Source organism: Eublepharis macularius, chromosome 4 (assembly GCF_028583425.1).
Source record: "Eublepharis macularius isolate TG4126 chromosome 4, MPM_Emac_v1.0, whole genome shotgun sequence".
In the NCBI taxonomy this organism is placed as follows: domain Eukaryota; kingdom Metazoa; phylum Chordata; class Lepidosauria; order Squamata; family Eublepharidae; genus Eublepharis; species Eublepharis macularius.
This window is the reverse complement of record NC_072793.1, coordinates 32,348,963-32,366,029: the sequence shown is the minus strand read 5'-3', so window position 1 is coordinate 32,366,029 and position 17,067 is coordinate 32,348,963. Positions and strand designations below refer to the sequence as shown.

Below are 17,067 nucleotides of genomic sequence, written 5' to 3'. Positions count from 1 at the left end.
TGTCTAGGGTTGCCAGGGGATAGGGGCCTGGCACTTACCTTAGGGGAGAGGGGGTGCGCGCACGCCCCCACAGGCGCAATGATGTCACTTCAGAAGTGACATCATTGCGCAGCCCCTGGGAGCATGTACAGGCTCTGCAGGGGCTCAAAATGGGCCTGATCTGTGCTGAAACGGGCCCGTTTTTGAGGCACTGCGGAGCACAGGAGCGCTCCAGCGCTCCACAGTGCCTGAAACCGGGCCTGATATGCACTGAAAAGGGCCCGTTTGGGGGCTCTGTGGAGCGCAGGAGCTCTCCTGTGCTCAGCAGCGCCTGAAAACAAGCCTGTTTTGCTGCAGATTGGGCCTGTTTTCAGGCACTGCAGAGTGCAGGAGCACTCCCGTGCTCTGCAGCAGCCTCGATTCGGGCCCAAACAGGTCCAATCCCAGTGGCTGCTGCCCACAGGAGTGTGCAGCGCCACAGGGGAGCCTGCAGGGAAGTTGCGTGCCCTTCTGCCAGTTAGGTAAGTCTGGGGGTCTGGGATCCCACCGGGGGTCTGGGATCCCTATGATTATCATATTGCTATTGAAATCTGCCTGCTCCCACTCTTCCACCTCACTATCTGAAATGGTGCCATTGGGACACAGCATTCCCTGCACATCAGTCCTTAAGGGGTTCTGACATTCTGAAAATCACTTCATGGCCCATATCCCTATTCCTGGATTCAGGAAAACAATTGAGAAGAGGTGGTAGTTCCACAAAACAGTACTGTAGTATTTGGTTTCAGGAGATGATGATATACATTGGGGTGTGTGTATATTTTGATAGTGCTGATGTAAATGTCTAAAATGTAAATGCTTCTACAACCTATATGATGACATTGGTAATGCTTCTGCCTTAAAGTAATAAGTCTTATCCGAGAATCTTTGAACATAGTGCAAGTAACAGCCCAAGCCCGCCCTAGCTCTAAGGAAGGGTGTGTCTGTGTGTGAAATATAAACTACTGTAAATAGAAATAAAGTAAGCAGCAAACTGAAGTTGTATAAATTTAACCAAGATCCCCTGGGCTACAAACAGGTTGCAATAGTTTAAAAATCAAAGTAATTTGTAGGCTTGAAATATATTAGTGAGGGCAATGATTTGATGACGCCACCCCAAGTCCTTAATTCTGCAGAAGGAAAATCCACCAATACCAACTCCATGTCTCTGGGCTACTGTAAATATGTATTTGGATAATACATATATTCAATTGCTCTGAATACTAGAAAAATGGAACATACGTTTTATAATAAATACACATACAACCAGGGTTCATTTAACTTGTTACATTGATAGTACTAACTCTTGAATAGAAAATGTTTAGAAATGCTGTTAAATGAAGGGTTGTTGTTTCTAATTTCAGGACAAGGAAATGTTACTTAATATTATGTGTTGACTCTCCTGCTTTCTTAGTGCAAACTTCTGTGGAATTCACATATCAAAGGCAGCTCCATGAGGGGCTGGGAGAGAATCACCTTTGCATATTAATCAGGAGAATATCCTAGAAACACCCAAGATCAGGGTTTTTTTTCAGCTGGAACACGGTGGAATGGAGTTCCAGAACCGCTTGAAAATGGTCACATGTCTGGTGGCTCTGCCCCCTGATCTCCAGACAGAGGGCAATCTAAACTCCCCTCTGTCTGGAGATCAGGGGGCGGAGCCACCAGGCATGTGACCATTTTCTCCAAGGGCAACCCACTGAGTTTCACCACCTCTTTCCCCAGAAAAAAAGCCCTGCCCAAGATCCATCCGAATTCTGAGAGGACTCAAGAGTGGCTTGCTCACAGTTCAGTCCTAAATAGAGATCTACCCTTCTAAGAGGGTTGGCTTGGGTGGAAGTAGAAGAGTGTAACTTTGTTTAGGATTGCACTGTCACTCACTTTCTCTGTGCTGTGTCCTCGACTGACGGCAACTTGGCTATGAAGCAGTTCTAGTACTGCAACCTGATTAGGGTTGTTTGTGTTTGTTTTGGTATTAAAAGCTATTCTGCAAGTCAGCAGCCAATGAATGTAAGACACATTTCGTCCAAACGAGTATTGTATCCAGTTGTTGATGCTGTGGAGGCAAGGATGAGACTTGTGTTATATCTCTTGTTTCCAACTGCTTACGAGGCCTCCATGGGACAATTCTTGGTGAAACTTTCCCATACACCTGTCTGAACTTTTCTTCCATTTCTCCCATTTTACCATCAGGGTGGTCTGACTACTTTCCAAATTAAACATTAACAAAAAACGCCCCGCTGGCAGAATTTGAACAATAATAATAATAAGCAAGTGGTAAAGAATGTACATGGCTGCAATCTCCATTGTGAGTCTAGACAGCTTTTGCAGAATTTGGAGACTTCGGGCCCCAAAGTCTTTTGTTGGTTTTGAGAGAACAACTTTCTAGTTCTCCGAGCTGTGAGAGGAAATGGCACTTAAAACATACTGAGGTGCTCCTGCTAAAGTCTTTAAAATCACAGGAAGGCTAAGTGAGGTGAATAGTTGTCAAAGAGTAAAAATTTCTTAGCTCCATGGCTATTTCTTCCTTCCTTGGGTGCCCCTCCCTCATCTCCTACATGCCTGTTGCTCCTTGGTTTCAGACAGGCCTACCTTTCTTCTCTATTTGCTTTTTCTATTTTTTTTTAAATATATGAAGCATCCATATTAACTAAAAAGAAGCAAACTTGTTCTTGGAATGTTAAGATTTGTTTTAGCATTGAATTCCAAAGAGCCAGCAGTTTTTTGAAACCTGATTCTGCCCTTTGTTTTCACAGGTATCTGAACAGTGGTTTTAAGCCAAGAATCAAGAATCTGTAGATTTTAAGATCCAAAGGCTGCCCTCCACTTGCCATGAGGCTGGTATCTTTCTAAGAAGAGCTGGAGAGTTGTTGGGATGTTTGGACACATCTAGGAAAGCTAAGCCTAATCCTTTATGTTCCCTAGACCTTTTAAGAAGCTATAAATCTCGCCTTCTCGACTACACCGAACAGCTGGGATTCAGTCCCTAAGCGCTGAATTATCATTTGTTTAATTGATTGCATATTCTTGAACAAGGCTTCAACTCCTCATCATTCCCTTTTAAAGGAGTGCTATTCCCAGTAGAATTTATCATCATTAACAGAGACTTTTTTTAGTGTACCGTGGGATTTCTGAATATATTTTCATTTGTTGGGCTTTTTCCTCTCTTCGCTTCTTTGGAGTGTATCTTGAAAAGTTATCACACAAGCACAACACTGTGATGGCTTCGTAAATCAAAGGAGCAGCTGCCCTTGTTCATGATGGGGCGAGAGCAGGAGCTAATCCAAGCTGTGAAAAATGGAGATGTACTTGGTGTGCAGAAACTGGTGGCTAAGATCAAGGCATCCAAAACTAGTGAGTATTTCCCTATACAGATATTCTTTTCCTCGATGATTTGCCGTTACTTCCCAGAGGAGTTATAAGAATCTTATGGGTCTGTTGCCACATGGCTAGCATGAGGTTTAGGGTAGCACAAGGAAGAGGGAGTTGCTTTGGGCCTAAGAACTAGAAACAGCAGGTGAGTGTAGAACATGGATAAGGTTCTGTGGCATTAGTCCTTTATGTTGTGTTCTGTGGATGCAGATCTTGTGTGTGTTTACTATATCCAATCAGTTGGAAGTGCTGGTGCTGAACTTCATGTGTTGTGAAGCAAGTCCCAAGGATTAAAAACACAAGTGGTTGAGTTCCCTGGCTGCTTTTCCCCATAATGTCATTCCCCTGACATGCCATTACCTGTCTCTGGTTATCCTCATGTTTCTGGTTATCCCCATGTTATCTCTAAGGATGCTTGCTCTCAGGAGGTGAGTTCCTCTGGTAATGTTTACAAGGTCCTCCGAGCTCTACCTGACTCTGCTGCTCCTCCAAAAATTATCCATTAGGAATATCAGGATGCTCTTCTGCATTGCTAAGATGCTCAGTTATTTTCAGTGCTGATTAGAGTACGAACTGAAATATGAACCAAAGTTCGGCACGTGGTTCGTTAGAACCCATTTCTGACACAAACTTTAGGCTGCTTCATTTGGTTCGTTTTTTGGTTCGTCACTGCAGACAGCCTGGTGCTGATCAATCAGTTTCCTAGGCAATGAGGGGATGGACTTTCTGCAGACCTTCAGCTGACCCGAAAGTAACGTTTTGCTGACCCAGAAGTGACATTTTCATGAACCAAACGAACTGGTTCATGAACTGGGGCAAGTTTGTGAAAGTTCGTGGTTCATGAAACGCAGTGAACCATGACCCGCACAATTCGTTTCCCTCCCCACCCGGTTCATACCCATCTCTAGTGCTGATGCATCAGAACTAGGCAAGATGTGTAAGTGTAACTCTCCCATGTCATTTGTAGGGGGTATTTAATTAAAATGATATTGCCAATGGAGACAGGTTTCCAAAAGCAGAGTATCTGTCCAGGATTTGATGTACGCAGAAATAAGGAATCAGGGGACTTCAGTCTTATGGATATGGGATACAGATTCGTAGAATGTGTCCGACTGGTGTTTTCCTGCCTGAAATGGCTGGGAGCAGAAGACCATACATTAGGTAACAATAATGTATCATGAAATATATGTATTTATTTAGGCAAGTTATATCCCGCTTTTCAGCAGCCAAGGTGCTCACAACTGTAACAATTGATAAATGCATCCTAACAAAATCAAACAGTAAAAAAAACCCACTTAATATCTAACACAGTCCATGTCAGAACATAACTAAAAACAGAAGGAGAGAAAATCAACCAATAGAGACAGCAGTAGCAACATCCTAGGGCAGAGATGTAGCTGACTCAATGTGGCATGCAGAGCAGAAAGAGGATGAAGGTATGGGCTTGGGCTGACAAAACTGAGTACGATTATGTGGAAAAAATAGCAACTGTTAAGCAATAGACAGCAGAAGGTAAGACTAGCTGGGTAAACAAACATCTCTCGTGATGCCTAAGGAAGCTCAGGTTATGTGTGTGTGTCTGTTTGTGCCTCTGTGTGTGCATGCACATGCAAAATGAAACGTTTCAGATCAAGGGAAAGAAATAGAGCCCTCAGAATGCAACTTCTGCAAACATGCTTGCTTGAGAATGACCAGGAAAGAAATGGCTCAAATTCTGCTTGAATCTAGACTGGTCACTGTGGCCATCTCTATGAAGCCACTGTTGTTGGCACATAGTGGCTGACTTAGCAAAATGGTTAACAATCAAATATAGCCAACAAGTACCTGTGTTGCCCTTTTATTTTAAGATAGGATTGTGAGAACAGAAATTCAAAAGGCTAAGGAGCTGAGATGATTTGAAACAAGGATTAACTCTGCTGTAGTAAGTAATGACTTTTAAGTTAAAGGTTGCGCACTGATGTCTCTTTAGGATTTCCAAATCAGACTTGAGATATGTTGATCTGTTGCATTCAGGGGCAAGGATGCCAGAAGCTGTTTGAAGAGGGAATGGGAGATAGCCATGCTTCTGTTATTATGCAGGGGTGATGGTTACGGTTCACAGATGATTCATCTGTTGTCTGAATGCATAAAATACTTCTGATTAGTTAACTGTGAAACCGTACAATGGTTGGAACCCACCTATTACTACTTTCTGCCTTGTATCCTGTGCCCATGGGCTCATGTGAGCCAATGAACTCTGGAAGGTAGCCCCTATCTAAATGCACTTTGTGTTGTTGGTCTTCATCTATGGTGTTGCAGTGGACAGACTGGGCTTGGTCTTCTTTAACCTATGTTGCTCTTGTGCTAGACCTGAAAGTTTCTACATCTGTGAATCTGTATACCAGCCTTCAGTTGTCCAGAAGGGCGGTATATAAATCGAATGTTATCTCTGCTAAACCAAACCATTTTAATCTGGAGAAATTATTTTGTGAGAGTCAAAGTGGCTGTGTGTGTATGTGTGCTCATTAATAGGAAACAGCAACTAGCCTGGAAATTAAGAAAATGAGAAGACAAAAACTTCTGGGTTACATCTTCCTCTTGTTGGGAGAAAGATGTAGGGCATTGCCCTAATACTGGACTCAAGGAACATATTTTTCTACTACCTGCAAAAGCTGCAACAATATTGGCTTGTTTGCTTCTGATACCACAGAATCCAAGGCAGGTATCATTGGCAGAATCCACACTTCCTTTTTGTTTCTGCGCCTTTTTCGCAAGTGGTGTGCTGTTCATGCAGATACTCACACACTTTCCCATTCCGCGTGTTCCCTGCCATCACCGTGCCACAATTGCACCTTCCTTCCAAACCATGTGATAGTGGCGGAAATCCGTTTTCTCCTCGCCTTTTTTTTTTTTTTGCACAGTGCAGAAAGGTCGGTATACTGGTAAACCAACTGTAGTGAGCAGCGGTTTGCATGGGAAAAGAAACGGTCACCGGAGCATGTGCATGTCACACGGGGACCATTTCCCTACTGTGTCCCGCCATTTTTAAGAGCGCGAGGAGACAAGCCGAGCAATCCTGTATTTCCCACAATGATCGTCTCCAGTAAATGGCAGGTGCGGAAAACAAATATATTCCTGAAAGCTTAGGACGTAGGATGCAGGTAGGAAATTCTACCATGTGCGAAAGACAGAATGCATCATCTCGTGGTGTTGCGTGACTGTGCTGCGAAGCATGCCAACCACAATCTGAGCCATCATCACAAATATCACATTCTGAGCATCCATGTTGTTAATTACTAAAAGCAGAAAACCACTCTGAGCAGCAGAATTTCCGGACAATGCCTTTAATGTGACAATCTAATTTCAAATTTGTCCGCCATACCAACCAGACAATTGTTAGGAAGTGGTCTGTGACGAGCAAAAAATGAGCCAATCAAAGATGAGGGAGAGGGTACATTGCCATTTCTTAAAAGCCGAATATCGGTATACCGGAAAATTGACCTTATATTTTTTTTAAAAAAGGGAAGTGACGTGCGCCGTCAATTCTGACGGCGCAGGATGGAACCGCCCACTGTAACGCTTTACTCAGTGGCGTGTGGAGACATTATTATGCTATGAAGACGCACTGGAAGGGTGAATGTGATGATGCACAGCATGGTAGCGGAATGAACCCGATTGCCATGACTGCGCAAGATAAGCGGATGGTGAGTGAGTGTGGATTCGGCCATTCACACACACGACTTCTTGTATGGAGCACAAATGAGCTCCATACATTCAAAGATGACAGAGTAGAAAGGCACCACTCAGTTATTTGAGGATTTGGGTGAGACTTTGAAATAATTGTGGGAGAGCTAAGAGGGTCCACTATGACTGACAAAGATCAAAGTGTAAGTGAAACTTCAAGACCAATCCTGGAAGTGAAGGTAACTGATTACTTCAGTATTATTTTTGCATCACACACACTTTTTGACGTGTTGGATTAGGGGCACTGTTGGAGAGAAGATACAGAGTTTAGACAGCAGCCCTTGTGAGACAAAAGATAATGGAGGATGTTAGCTCTCCACAGAATGAGAGAATTAAAGGGAAGGAAAATAGCGAGCGAGGCTCTGTGTTTCTTGAAATAAAAAAAGAGCCAGTTTGAGGCATGTACTGCGTGTTGAGCTGGTGATCTCGGGAAGGGCAGGGAGTAACTTTGGACTCTTCTATATCTAATCACCAAAGGTGAGGAATGTGTTGAGAGTTTTCCTGGTCTAATTCAACCTGATAGGTCTTCCTTGACTTTAGTCTGTTTCCCCTTTTGATAGCATAGCACTTCTGCCTCTTGGAAAATGGGAGCTCACTCCTTCCTTCAGAAAAAAAAGAAAAGAAAGAAAAGCCTTCTGCTCCTGACCACTTGCGATGCTTGCTCATCTCCAAGATGTACAGAGCAGAATGTTAGCCGCATTTGCTGCTCATTAAAGCTCCTGTTTCCATATGACAGGCCGCAATGCTGAGTTTTTAAAAAAATCCCTCTAAGAGTCCTTCTGCTGTCTCAATAGATTCGGAGTTGCGTCTCTCTGATTAGCCCTCCGGGATCTCATGTGTCTAAAAAAAGTCACTGCACGTAACCAAGAATCAAGCGCCGGTCCCAACAACGGCAACTTTGGGGACATGCTGTTTAATATTCAACGGGCATATTCTCCAGCAGCACATGGGTTGAAAAATGTAGCTCTGCAAATGGGTCATAGCACCTATTATTGAGAGTCACGGTGGGAATTGTGGGTAATGTTTTATTGGGGGGCAGTAGGGAAGGGTGTGTTTATTCCTGCAGCTGTACTATGGGATGGGGAAGCAGCCTACCTTCCCTGCTTTTGATAATACAGCTAGAGGGAAAGGGTTTTGGTTTTTTTTTTTTCACTTTCTGTGGGGAGAGTCATCTTGACCCTGCTGAGTTGCCATTCGAGCTGCTGCGGTAGAAGATTCTCTGAGTTTTAAAAAAAATCTTCTTTCTCCTCTGCCTCTCTCAGCGTTTGAATGCATGGACTTTAATTGAAATTGTTAAATGACCCGTCAGGGCTTTGGCCTTTCTCCCTGATGATCAATCACTTTCTTGGCTGGACGCGCTTGTAACAATGGGCCAGTTGGCTGGGCTGGGGGTAAGCGCAGTCGCCCCAGAGGAGAAGAGGAAAAATAAGGCTGCGCTTTGGATTCCTGAGGGGGGGGGAGGAGGCAGCAGTCGGTGGCTATTGTCTCTTGGAAAGGACAATGTCTAGTGAGCCCTTTCTGAGAGGGAAGGGAGAATTCAGTTCAGCCACTGTTGAGTTGTCGAGGTTTTTGAGCCAGTTCAGCTGGCTCAAAAAAGCAGGGATCTCTCTGAAGGTTGTCAAAGGTTTCCCTTGTATTCCCCAAATACCTAGCAAAAGTTGCAAATACAATTCAGCAATTTTTAGGGAAGACACACTCAAATAGAATTCTAAGGCACTGCCGAGAATATGGAAAGAAGACTTGGAGATACATATTTTTAATCGCTGCATTGTGGTGTTTACATCTACCGCTGAATGATAGAAATTCTTGATGTTGCTATCCTTCTTATATGGAAAAATACTTCTTTGAAAATTGAGTTTTTCATTGTTTCATACTTTCAGCCTACATGTATTTCCTCAATGGCAGTTATGGGAAACACAAGGAACGATAGGAGAAGGGATCAGTTTGGAAATCTCCCCTCTGTAGGATTCTATACATTCTTGATTGAGCAGGTTGATTCCCTTCTTCCATGCTTCTAGAACATATTTCATTCTCATTACGCTTGGGGTGAGGGCTTTATTTTAATTTACACAGTCATTTTTATCTACATATCTCAATCTTCTGAGTATGTAGGCCCCCGTGCCTTCTCTGTGGGTAGCCTGTTTTTACTGCTTTTGTGACAGGTAAACAGGCCAACCACTTCACTATTAGAAATACCATATTTTGAAAATCTCTAGTTCTTCAAAAGATCTTGGAGGAATAGCTAGCATCCAAGACATGTAACTGGAGTTTATTTTATGTGAATCAGAGGAACCCTTGTGTTTTTTTGAGTTATCTTTAAACACATGACCAAAAATCGTTTTCCGGGGCAAAACATTATAGTCGTAGTCAGGCCTGGCATGTCCATGGAGGCGGTGCCGGCAGCTGCCTTGAGCACTGAACTCTAAAGGAGGCGCCATGCCGGCCCCCGACAACCCCCCAACCCGGAAGTAGGCTGCGTCCCCACTCGCCTCTCCAGGCAAAACCCCACATCTGGTGTGATCCCTTGCTCAGTAGGGACTGACTCCTCTTATCATAAGGAAGCAGAGAATGGAGTCCCTCCATTGGCCCCATGGAGTGGTGAACAGTTGCAGCCTTTTTCAGTACTATTAAAGCACGCCAGAGTCCAAAGAGGAATAAAGTACATTCCTGGCTCCCCGCTTTTTAAAAAATAAATAAAAACACCAGTGGAATCATTTTACAGAAGGCTGTAACGCAGGAAGGCTCTATGAGGAGTGAGCCATGGTTTCAAAGGCAATCAGCTATTTATTCCCAGCCATGGGTGGGTTGGCATTGCTGAGGCATGCGCAATGCACAAGTTGCCAGCGCTACTGAACTATTTGTAAGAGATGCCCTCTCTTGGGAAGAAAATTGTACAATTGTAGAATTAATGCCTTCAAACATAATTTTCTTCTGAACCAAACAAGCCAAATTTGATGGGTATGAATGCTGCTAGGGCCATTCAGATCAGGAATAGTTTTTAACATAATTCCAACGGTGTGCCTTTTATACCACAATCCTGAGGGCCACTGGTGGAACAGTGGCACTGCCGGGTCTGGATTCCCTTAAGCCAAGGGCTGGACAAATGACCCAGTGGAGGGGCTGCATGGGGTACAACTGTGCAGACATCCTTAACAACTACTCCATTTTGCACATCAATGACCTCGATCAATGGGGGACCGCTAGAGCAGCCCCCCCAGGTAGTAGATAGGTCCTCATTGACATCAACAGCCTCATTCCTTGGGTCTGCAGCTGGGCCTGTGATCCCCAAGCAGGTGGATGCCCCTGCTGCATCTTCGGCCTTGGTACCTCGACAACTCAGCAGTGGTGTCCCTGTTGAGCTACTCAGTTGCAGGAGGGAAGGCAGGAGTGAGTGTCAAGGCTGACAAGCCCTGTTGCAACCCCACGGGTGTATAATGGCTGAAAGGCCAGATACCCACAAGATAGGACCACAATATTGCAGCTACCCACCATGACCATGAATCACCACGTGCAGGACAGCTTCAGCCAGGAAGACCCTACACCATCGCCTGCTTGTGCTGAACCAGATCTGGGTGGTCTGTTAATGCTCTGGAATGTATGCATGTTGAGCGAGCATAAGCTATTCTAAACCTATTAAACAATGTAGAAACTACTCTGCGGGCTCATACTTACAGCAACAGACAATACGCAGTAGTATAGTCTACAGTCCCCATCCCTTTACCAATTCATCTCTGAAACCACTTCCTTACAGTATAGCCCTCTTGACAGTAAAAGGCCCTCTTGACTAATTCAGTTTTGCATAGTTTGTAGAAAGCCAGGGGAGTGGGAGCTTTCCTGACCTCTTAAGGTAGGCCGTTCTATGAGCTGGCAGCACCGCAGAAAATGCGCATGTATGGGCAGCTGTTGATTTTGCCCAGGTGCAAGGTGGCACCTGCAGACGACCCTGTTCAGATGAGTGAAGCTGCCATGGTGGAACATAAGGAGAGGGGTGGTCCCATAGATAAGACGGAACAAGGCCGTGAAGAGCTTTGTATGTGATAGCCAATACATTGAACTGAGCCTGGTAACTGAAAAGTAGCCAATGGAGTGACCTGCAGAATGGGAGTAATAGTCATGTTCCTCCTAGCTTCCTTTTATTTAAATTTTTAAAATCTCTAGTTAAAGACTGGTAACCATGCTTTTCCACCAGGTTTTAGATGTGCTGAATTAGAGTATCCGATTTCCACAATCCCTGTGCTCTGCTGGGCCAACCCACTGGAATTCCTCATAACTAAATCTTTTAATCACTGGGTCTGCAAGGCTGGCGGATTCTACTTGACAAAACCTTAGTAGAACACAGAACTCTTGTTATCCTTACATGTTCTTCCCTGCTAATGTGGTACAGTTCTTTCTTCCCAGTTGAAGAGTTTGTGGGCTCAGAACTGTTTGTTTTAATAATTGCAAATTCTTATAGTTTTAATACAGTATATACCCATGAATACTTTGGCATGAATAAAGCAGGAAATGAGGATCAGACACTGACAGATCACAGACTACAGACCGCACCAGTAGATGGGACATAAACTATGAGCATAGATTCTCTTTGAATCAGAGGAAGATATGGGAGGAAATAATATGAGTGGTTGCTTGGCAGCCATTCATTCTTCCTCTGTTGTTTTCAGGTTGCCATAGAAAACAATGGTGGACATGTGGTCGGTGGTCTAACCGTGCACCATGTACCCCTTTTTCTTTGCTCCCATTATGAGCTGCTCTGAGTCCTGCCACTGTAAAGTTCTATTAACTTCATGTGCAACCTGCTGCAGGCAAAGAGGACTTACCTAAGTTCAGGAGATAGATTTGGAAAGATAGATTTATTTGGAGGGTGGAGATCTGGCGGGGTGTGTTTTCCCCTTTCATGTGCCTTCTACTCACCTCCTCAGTATGAGGCAATTGCTAATCTTAAACTAGCATATTTTCCTGCAGTCAGGAATATGGAAATAATGTAGTTCCATATACCTGACTGCATACCCAATACCAGTTGGATATTTTTCTTCCCAAGAGAGGGCCTCTCTTGCAAATAGTTCAGTAGCACTGGCAACTTGTGCATTGCGCATGCCTCAGCAATGCCAACCCACCCATGGCTGAGAATAAATAGCTGATTGCCTTTGAAACCATGGCTCACTCCTCATAGAGCCCTCCTGCATTACAGCCTTCTGTAAAATGATTCCACTGGTGTTTTTATTTTTTTTAAAAAGCGGGGAGCCAGGAATGTACATTATTCCTCTTTGGACTCTGGCGTGCTTTCATAGTACTGAAAAAGGCTGCAACTGTTCACCACTCCATGGGGTCAATGGAGGGACTCCATTCTCTGCTTCCTTATGATAAGAGGAGTCAGTCCCTACTGAGCAAGGGATCACACCAGATGTGGGGTTTTGCCCGGAGAGGCTTTCAGTCAAGAAGGGAGGGAGGGCATACTGGAAGTGGCATTTTCCAGGTTAAACAAACCCCTCCGTCAGAGAAAGGAATAAGGAACTTAATGGGTCGCCTTGTCCTTGAGGCAGTCAGGGCAGGGCGGTGGCATGGCCCAAATGGTGTGTTTGATTTTGTCCAAACTGCTTATGTTTAAAATACACCACAATCTATTGAAGTTGTATATTAAAAACCATGTGGCTCTGAGCCCCTCTGTTTACCTTAGGGATATGGACTAACCCCTCCTGTGTAAAGCAGTTAAATTTCTATCCATTATGTTCCATATAGGAAAGCTAATCTTTAACACTGGGGATTCCACACCCCCTTTACGTCAGTAGTGTCAACATTCCCACAACCAGTAACCCATGCCTCTTCAAGTCTGAGGGAAAGCTAGGGGACAGATGCCTCAGGAAAGAGCCCAGATAGTGTCTGGAATTGGTCGTAGGTGAACCGTGTCTTCCCACTTCCTTCTCTCTGCTCTCAGGGGCTTTTGGCCAATGGCTGCCGAGTCGTGTGCCAGCAGTCGGGTTCCCTTGGCATTCTCTCTTATGCTGGGATCTCGGGAATCCTGGTTGTCTTCTACAGCGGGCAGAGTTTCACCAGCAAAAAGAATTTATTCATTACAACTACCACTCACTCTCCAGCCGAGCTGGAAATTCAACTAGCTGACGGGGGGCAGTTTTTAAACCCGTGTACCTTTACTTGTCAGGGATGGTAGTGAGGAATCAAAAAAAAGTCTGAGAAAGAATCAAGTTTTATGATTTCTTTCCTCCTCCCCCAAAGTTACACTTTGAGATGTGTTATAGATGGAAAGAGCCTTCTGTTTCTGTCTCTTCTACTCCCACCCCTGTGCTGTCCACGTTACAGGCTAGACTTCCTTTGATGGGCCTAAAGTCGGCAGCGTCATGTCCTCAGTAAAACCAGATAAGCACTTAAAGCAAACAATATATTGAAGAATTAAAGTGGGCTGAGTGCGGGGTGGGACTAGGGGAGTAAATGTAAAATGTGTTTTTTAGGCAGATCTGCTGTTAAGGGGAGGCACTTTTAGTGGCCAAGTTTGCTTGTGGCCATTTTCTTCACGGGGTCCCTTTCTTTTTGTTGTCTAATCTAGAGCGCATAGGCTGAATGTAGTGGTCTGAACTCTTGTGGGTTGCTTTCAATGGAATTGAATCAGGGACTCACAAAATGCCTTTCATTATGACATGACAGAAGCAAAAGAAGAGGCTGTGTATCTTATAGATCAGGGGTGGGCAAATTGCGGCCCGCGGGCCACATGCGGCCCGCTACAGAGTTTTTTGTGGCCCGCCAAGACAGTCAGAAAAATCTGCCTTGAACTGAGATTTCCTTCCCGTGCGCGATATGAAATTAGCACAATAAATAAATTGAATAAAACTACCACTATTTAATTTATATTTACTGATTTTTATGATACAATTTATACCTTTTCTGAAATGCAAAGTTAACTAATAAATGCAATCATTTTAAAAGGTGCGGCCCTCCGCTAACCTCCGCTCCCACAAAGTGGCCCCCGAGCCAAAACAATTGCCCACTCCTGTTATAGATGATTGTGGGTGCAGTGCATCTCTGCACCACAGGGAGTGGTGCACTGTATGCACTGCAGCATCTCTGTCAGTGGAGTGGAAAAGGCCATGTTACAAATGGGTAACCGGTCAGGCCCTATGATAACATTGTTCCAGGTCCTCTGATACCCCTAGAGAGGAGTTTCCAATGTGTGTATAGCTAGGTGCTGCCTCTCAAGAAGCAGTAAGATGTCGACACTGGTTGTGAAATATGCTAATAAAAATGCACCTTGATTCATGCTCATATTGTAAGCCGTGTCCATGTTGTTCCTTTAAAAAGTCCAGATAAATATGCTGCCTTGGTACAGGCACTTCTTACTTGTGACAGAAATTTGCCTCATGGAATCTGCTCAGCATCTTTTGTGCCTTTTTATCAGAAGCTATTCTGTTTTAAGCATTCCTGGAACATGAGAAGTACTAACAGAGAAGAGAATGACTCTGAGCATGAGCAAAGTGCACTTTCCATACCACTATGTAACTTCATCTTGCCTCCTTACCCAGGGGCGGCGCTAGGGTTTGCCGCGCTCGCGGCTGGCCAGCCAAGCGCCCCCCCCGCGCACGAGCACGTGCGCACCTGCCTGCGTGATGACATCATGTGTGACGTCATCACGGGAGCGCACGCGCCGCCGCCGGCCCGATCGCTGCGGCAGGCGGCCTCCGAGCTCTCCCACTCGGTTGCCTCCGCCACAGCAGATGCCTGCCCGCGGTGGCTGCGCCTGGCCGGGGGCTTTTGCTGGCGGCGGCGCGGGGTGGGAGGAATAGGAGGCTTCTGCTTTGGGGGGCGCGCTCTCGCCCCCCGCGCCTCTTCCAGCGCTCCCTCTGGCACCCCGCGCCTGCGGCCACCGTCTACCTGGCCTCAATAGGCGCGCCACCCCTGTTCTTACCCTTCGGATTAAGGAGAAATGGGCCGTTTCCACACGCCCTTAAAGCGACAACCCACTCACTGAATGCTGGCGGTTTTTCCTCATGAATTTAGGTGTCTCCATTTGCAACTCGGTTGTGGGCCATCTGGCTTGCGTTTTGTTCAGCGCCTTTTTGGGGAATGCACTTTCCGCATGGCTCAGTGGCGGAGCATTCCATTAGTGTGCTGTCCCTTTAAGGGCGTGTGGAAATGGCCATGGTTTACTGATCAAAAGGCAGGAATGAGCAGCACCCTTTTAAAGAGTGAGCATGGTGTAGTGGTTCGAGTGTCAGATTGGTATCTAGGAGACCCAGGTTCAGATATCCATTCTGCCATGGAAACTTGCTGGGCTAGACACTCTCTTCTCAGCTTGATCTACCTCCTAGGTTGTTGTGGGGATAAAATGGAGGAGGAGAGAATTGTGTTTTAAGAAACTCTGTCTCCATTTAGGAGAAAAGCAGGGTATAAATATCTAAATAAATAATAAATACGTTTTTAAAAACTAACCCTAAAAGTTTAAGAAAATGCCTTGCTGAACTAGACCCAAGGTCCATCAACTCTGAGGTCTGCTGCCTCCAGACATGGCGGCTCTCCTTTGATGTTCCCGCTGTATCTTGATGTTCTAGCCTGAAATCTTATCACAGGGCAGAGTTATCGCAAAGCCATTCCACTGTTCGGAAACTGAGGGGGAAAGGCTCTTCATTGTGTGAATTGACCCAAAGATGTGGTTTAAAGGGATTATGATCCCACAGCAATAATGGGGTTCAGGTACCCAAGATTATCCACCCTGTCATAAGCAGGTCCAGTAGTGGTTTCCACATTTGTAATTCCACTTCCGCATTCTTTATAGTATACTTTGTCTTAGGCAGTTTGTTATTCGCATGGAATCCCAGTCACAAGGCATGTCTTATGCCATTTGATTGCATTGTTTTTATGCTGTGATCTACCTTGACTCTTAGTGAAAAAGGTGGCTGTAAAGTAAATGAATAAATATATAAAGAGCTGGGCGGAAAGTGAGATATTTTGGGAGTGTAAGAGGGGAAAGGGGCAAAGCAATAGTAGCTGAGGAGATCTGTGAACTGCTGTTGCAGTCATTTGCCCTTCTTCCCTTGAACCAGAGTGTCCTTGCAAGATCAAGTATGAGAGGGTGGTAGTTGAAGGGATGGTGGTGGCTGTGGCTCAGTGACAGAGCATCTGCTTAACATGCAGAAGGTTCCAGGTTCAGTCCTTGTCATTTTTTGTTAAAAGGATCAGGTTGTAGCTGATGAGAAAGACCTCTACTCAAGAGCCTGAAAAAATGTCTCCAGTCAGAGTAAACCACTGGTCTGACTCAGTATTAGGAAGGGATCCCTGTAGAACAAATCTTTTAGACCCAAGTCAATTAAAGGAACAGTCACAGATTCCAGGTCAGAAGCCCTGCTTCTCAACTACATCGGATCCCCAGCTCTTTTTATGAGTATTTCATGAAGTTGAAAGTAGTGAAAGAAACAGGGGTGCTTTCCCACCTTTTGCTATGGGGAGTGTCTCTCAGGAAGGAAAGGAGCAGGGAAAGGCCCCCCTGCCCAGTTGCATCATGTTCTGTTTTATTATTGAATTGTATCTCCAATTGACAGCACCTCCTGTGGAAGATGGTTTCCGTCTGGAATGGGCTCTCTGGAATGTTTGGTGCAGTGTAAACTAGCCCTCAGTCAAACTCTGAAAAGAGTCAAATCTGCCAAGTGACTTTATATGCTCATATTTCTGCGGTGTTTGTGTGTGTTTTCAAAAGAGCTCAGCCTGCCTTGGCAGGGGGCCAGTGCTGGAGTTGCTGCTAGTGAAATACACCATTAGAAATAGGAAAGCACAAAAATCCCACCCACCCTCCAATACTGAAGTCAAAGGAAAGGCAGGGAATAATGCACCTCCACACCTTTTTTGTAGGGATGGCAAATGACCTCACCACCGCGCACACACACATACACCAAGCTTAGATTTTTAGTTTGGAGCCAGAGTTCTGAGGCCGGGGGTGGCACTTTGTAGCTTTCAGCT

The 17,067-nt window shown here is 45.0% G+C and overlaps 1 protein-coding gene across 2 annotated transcripts in view; it reads left to right on the top strand.

Moving 5' to 3' along the window:
- Positions 1 to 17,067, top strand: part of CASKIN2 (CASK interacting protein 2) — a 115,931-nt gene that overhangs the window by 15,515 nt on the left and 83,349 nt on the right. For both annotated transcript variants that reach the window (XM_054976181.1, XM_054976180.1), the window contains exon 2: positions 2,772 to 3,369. In XM_054976181.1, the coding sequence (XP_054832156.1) occupies positions 3,273 to 3,369 (97 nt within the window). In that variant the 5' untranslated portion in view covers positions 2,772 to 3,272. The remainder of the gene's footprint in view (positions 1 to 2,771; positions 3,370 to 17,067) is intronic.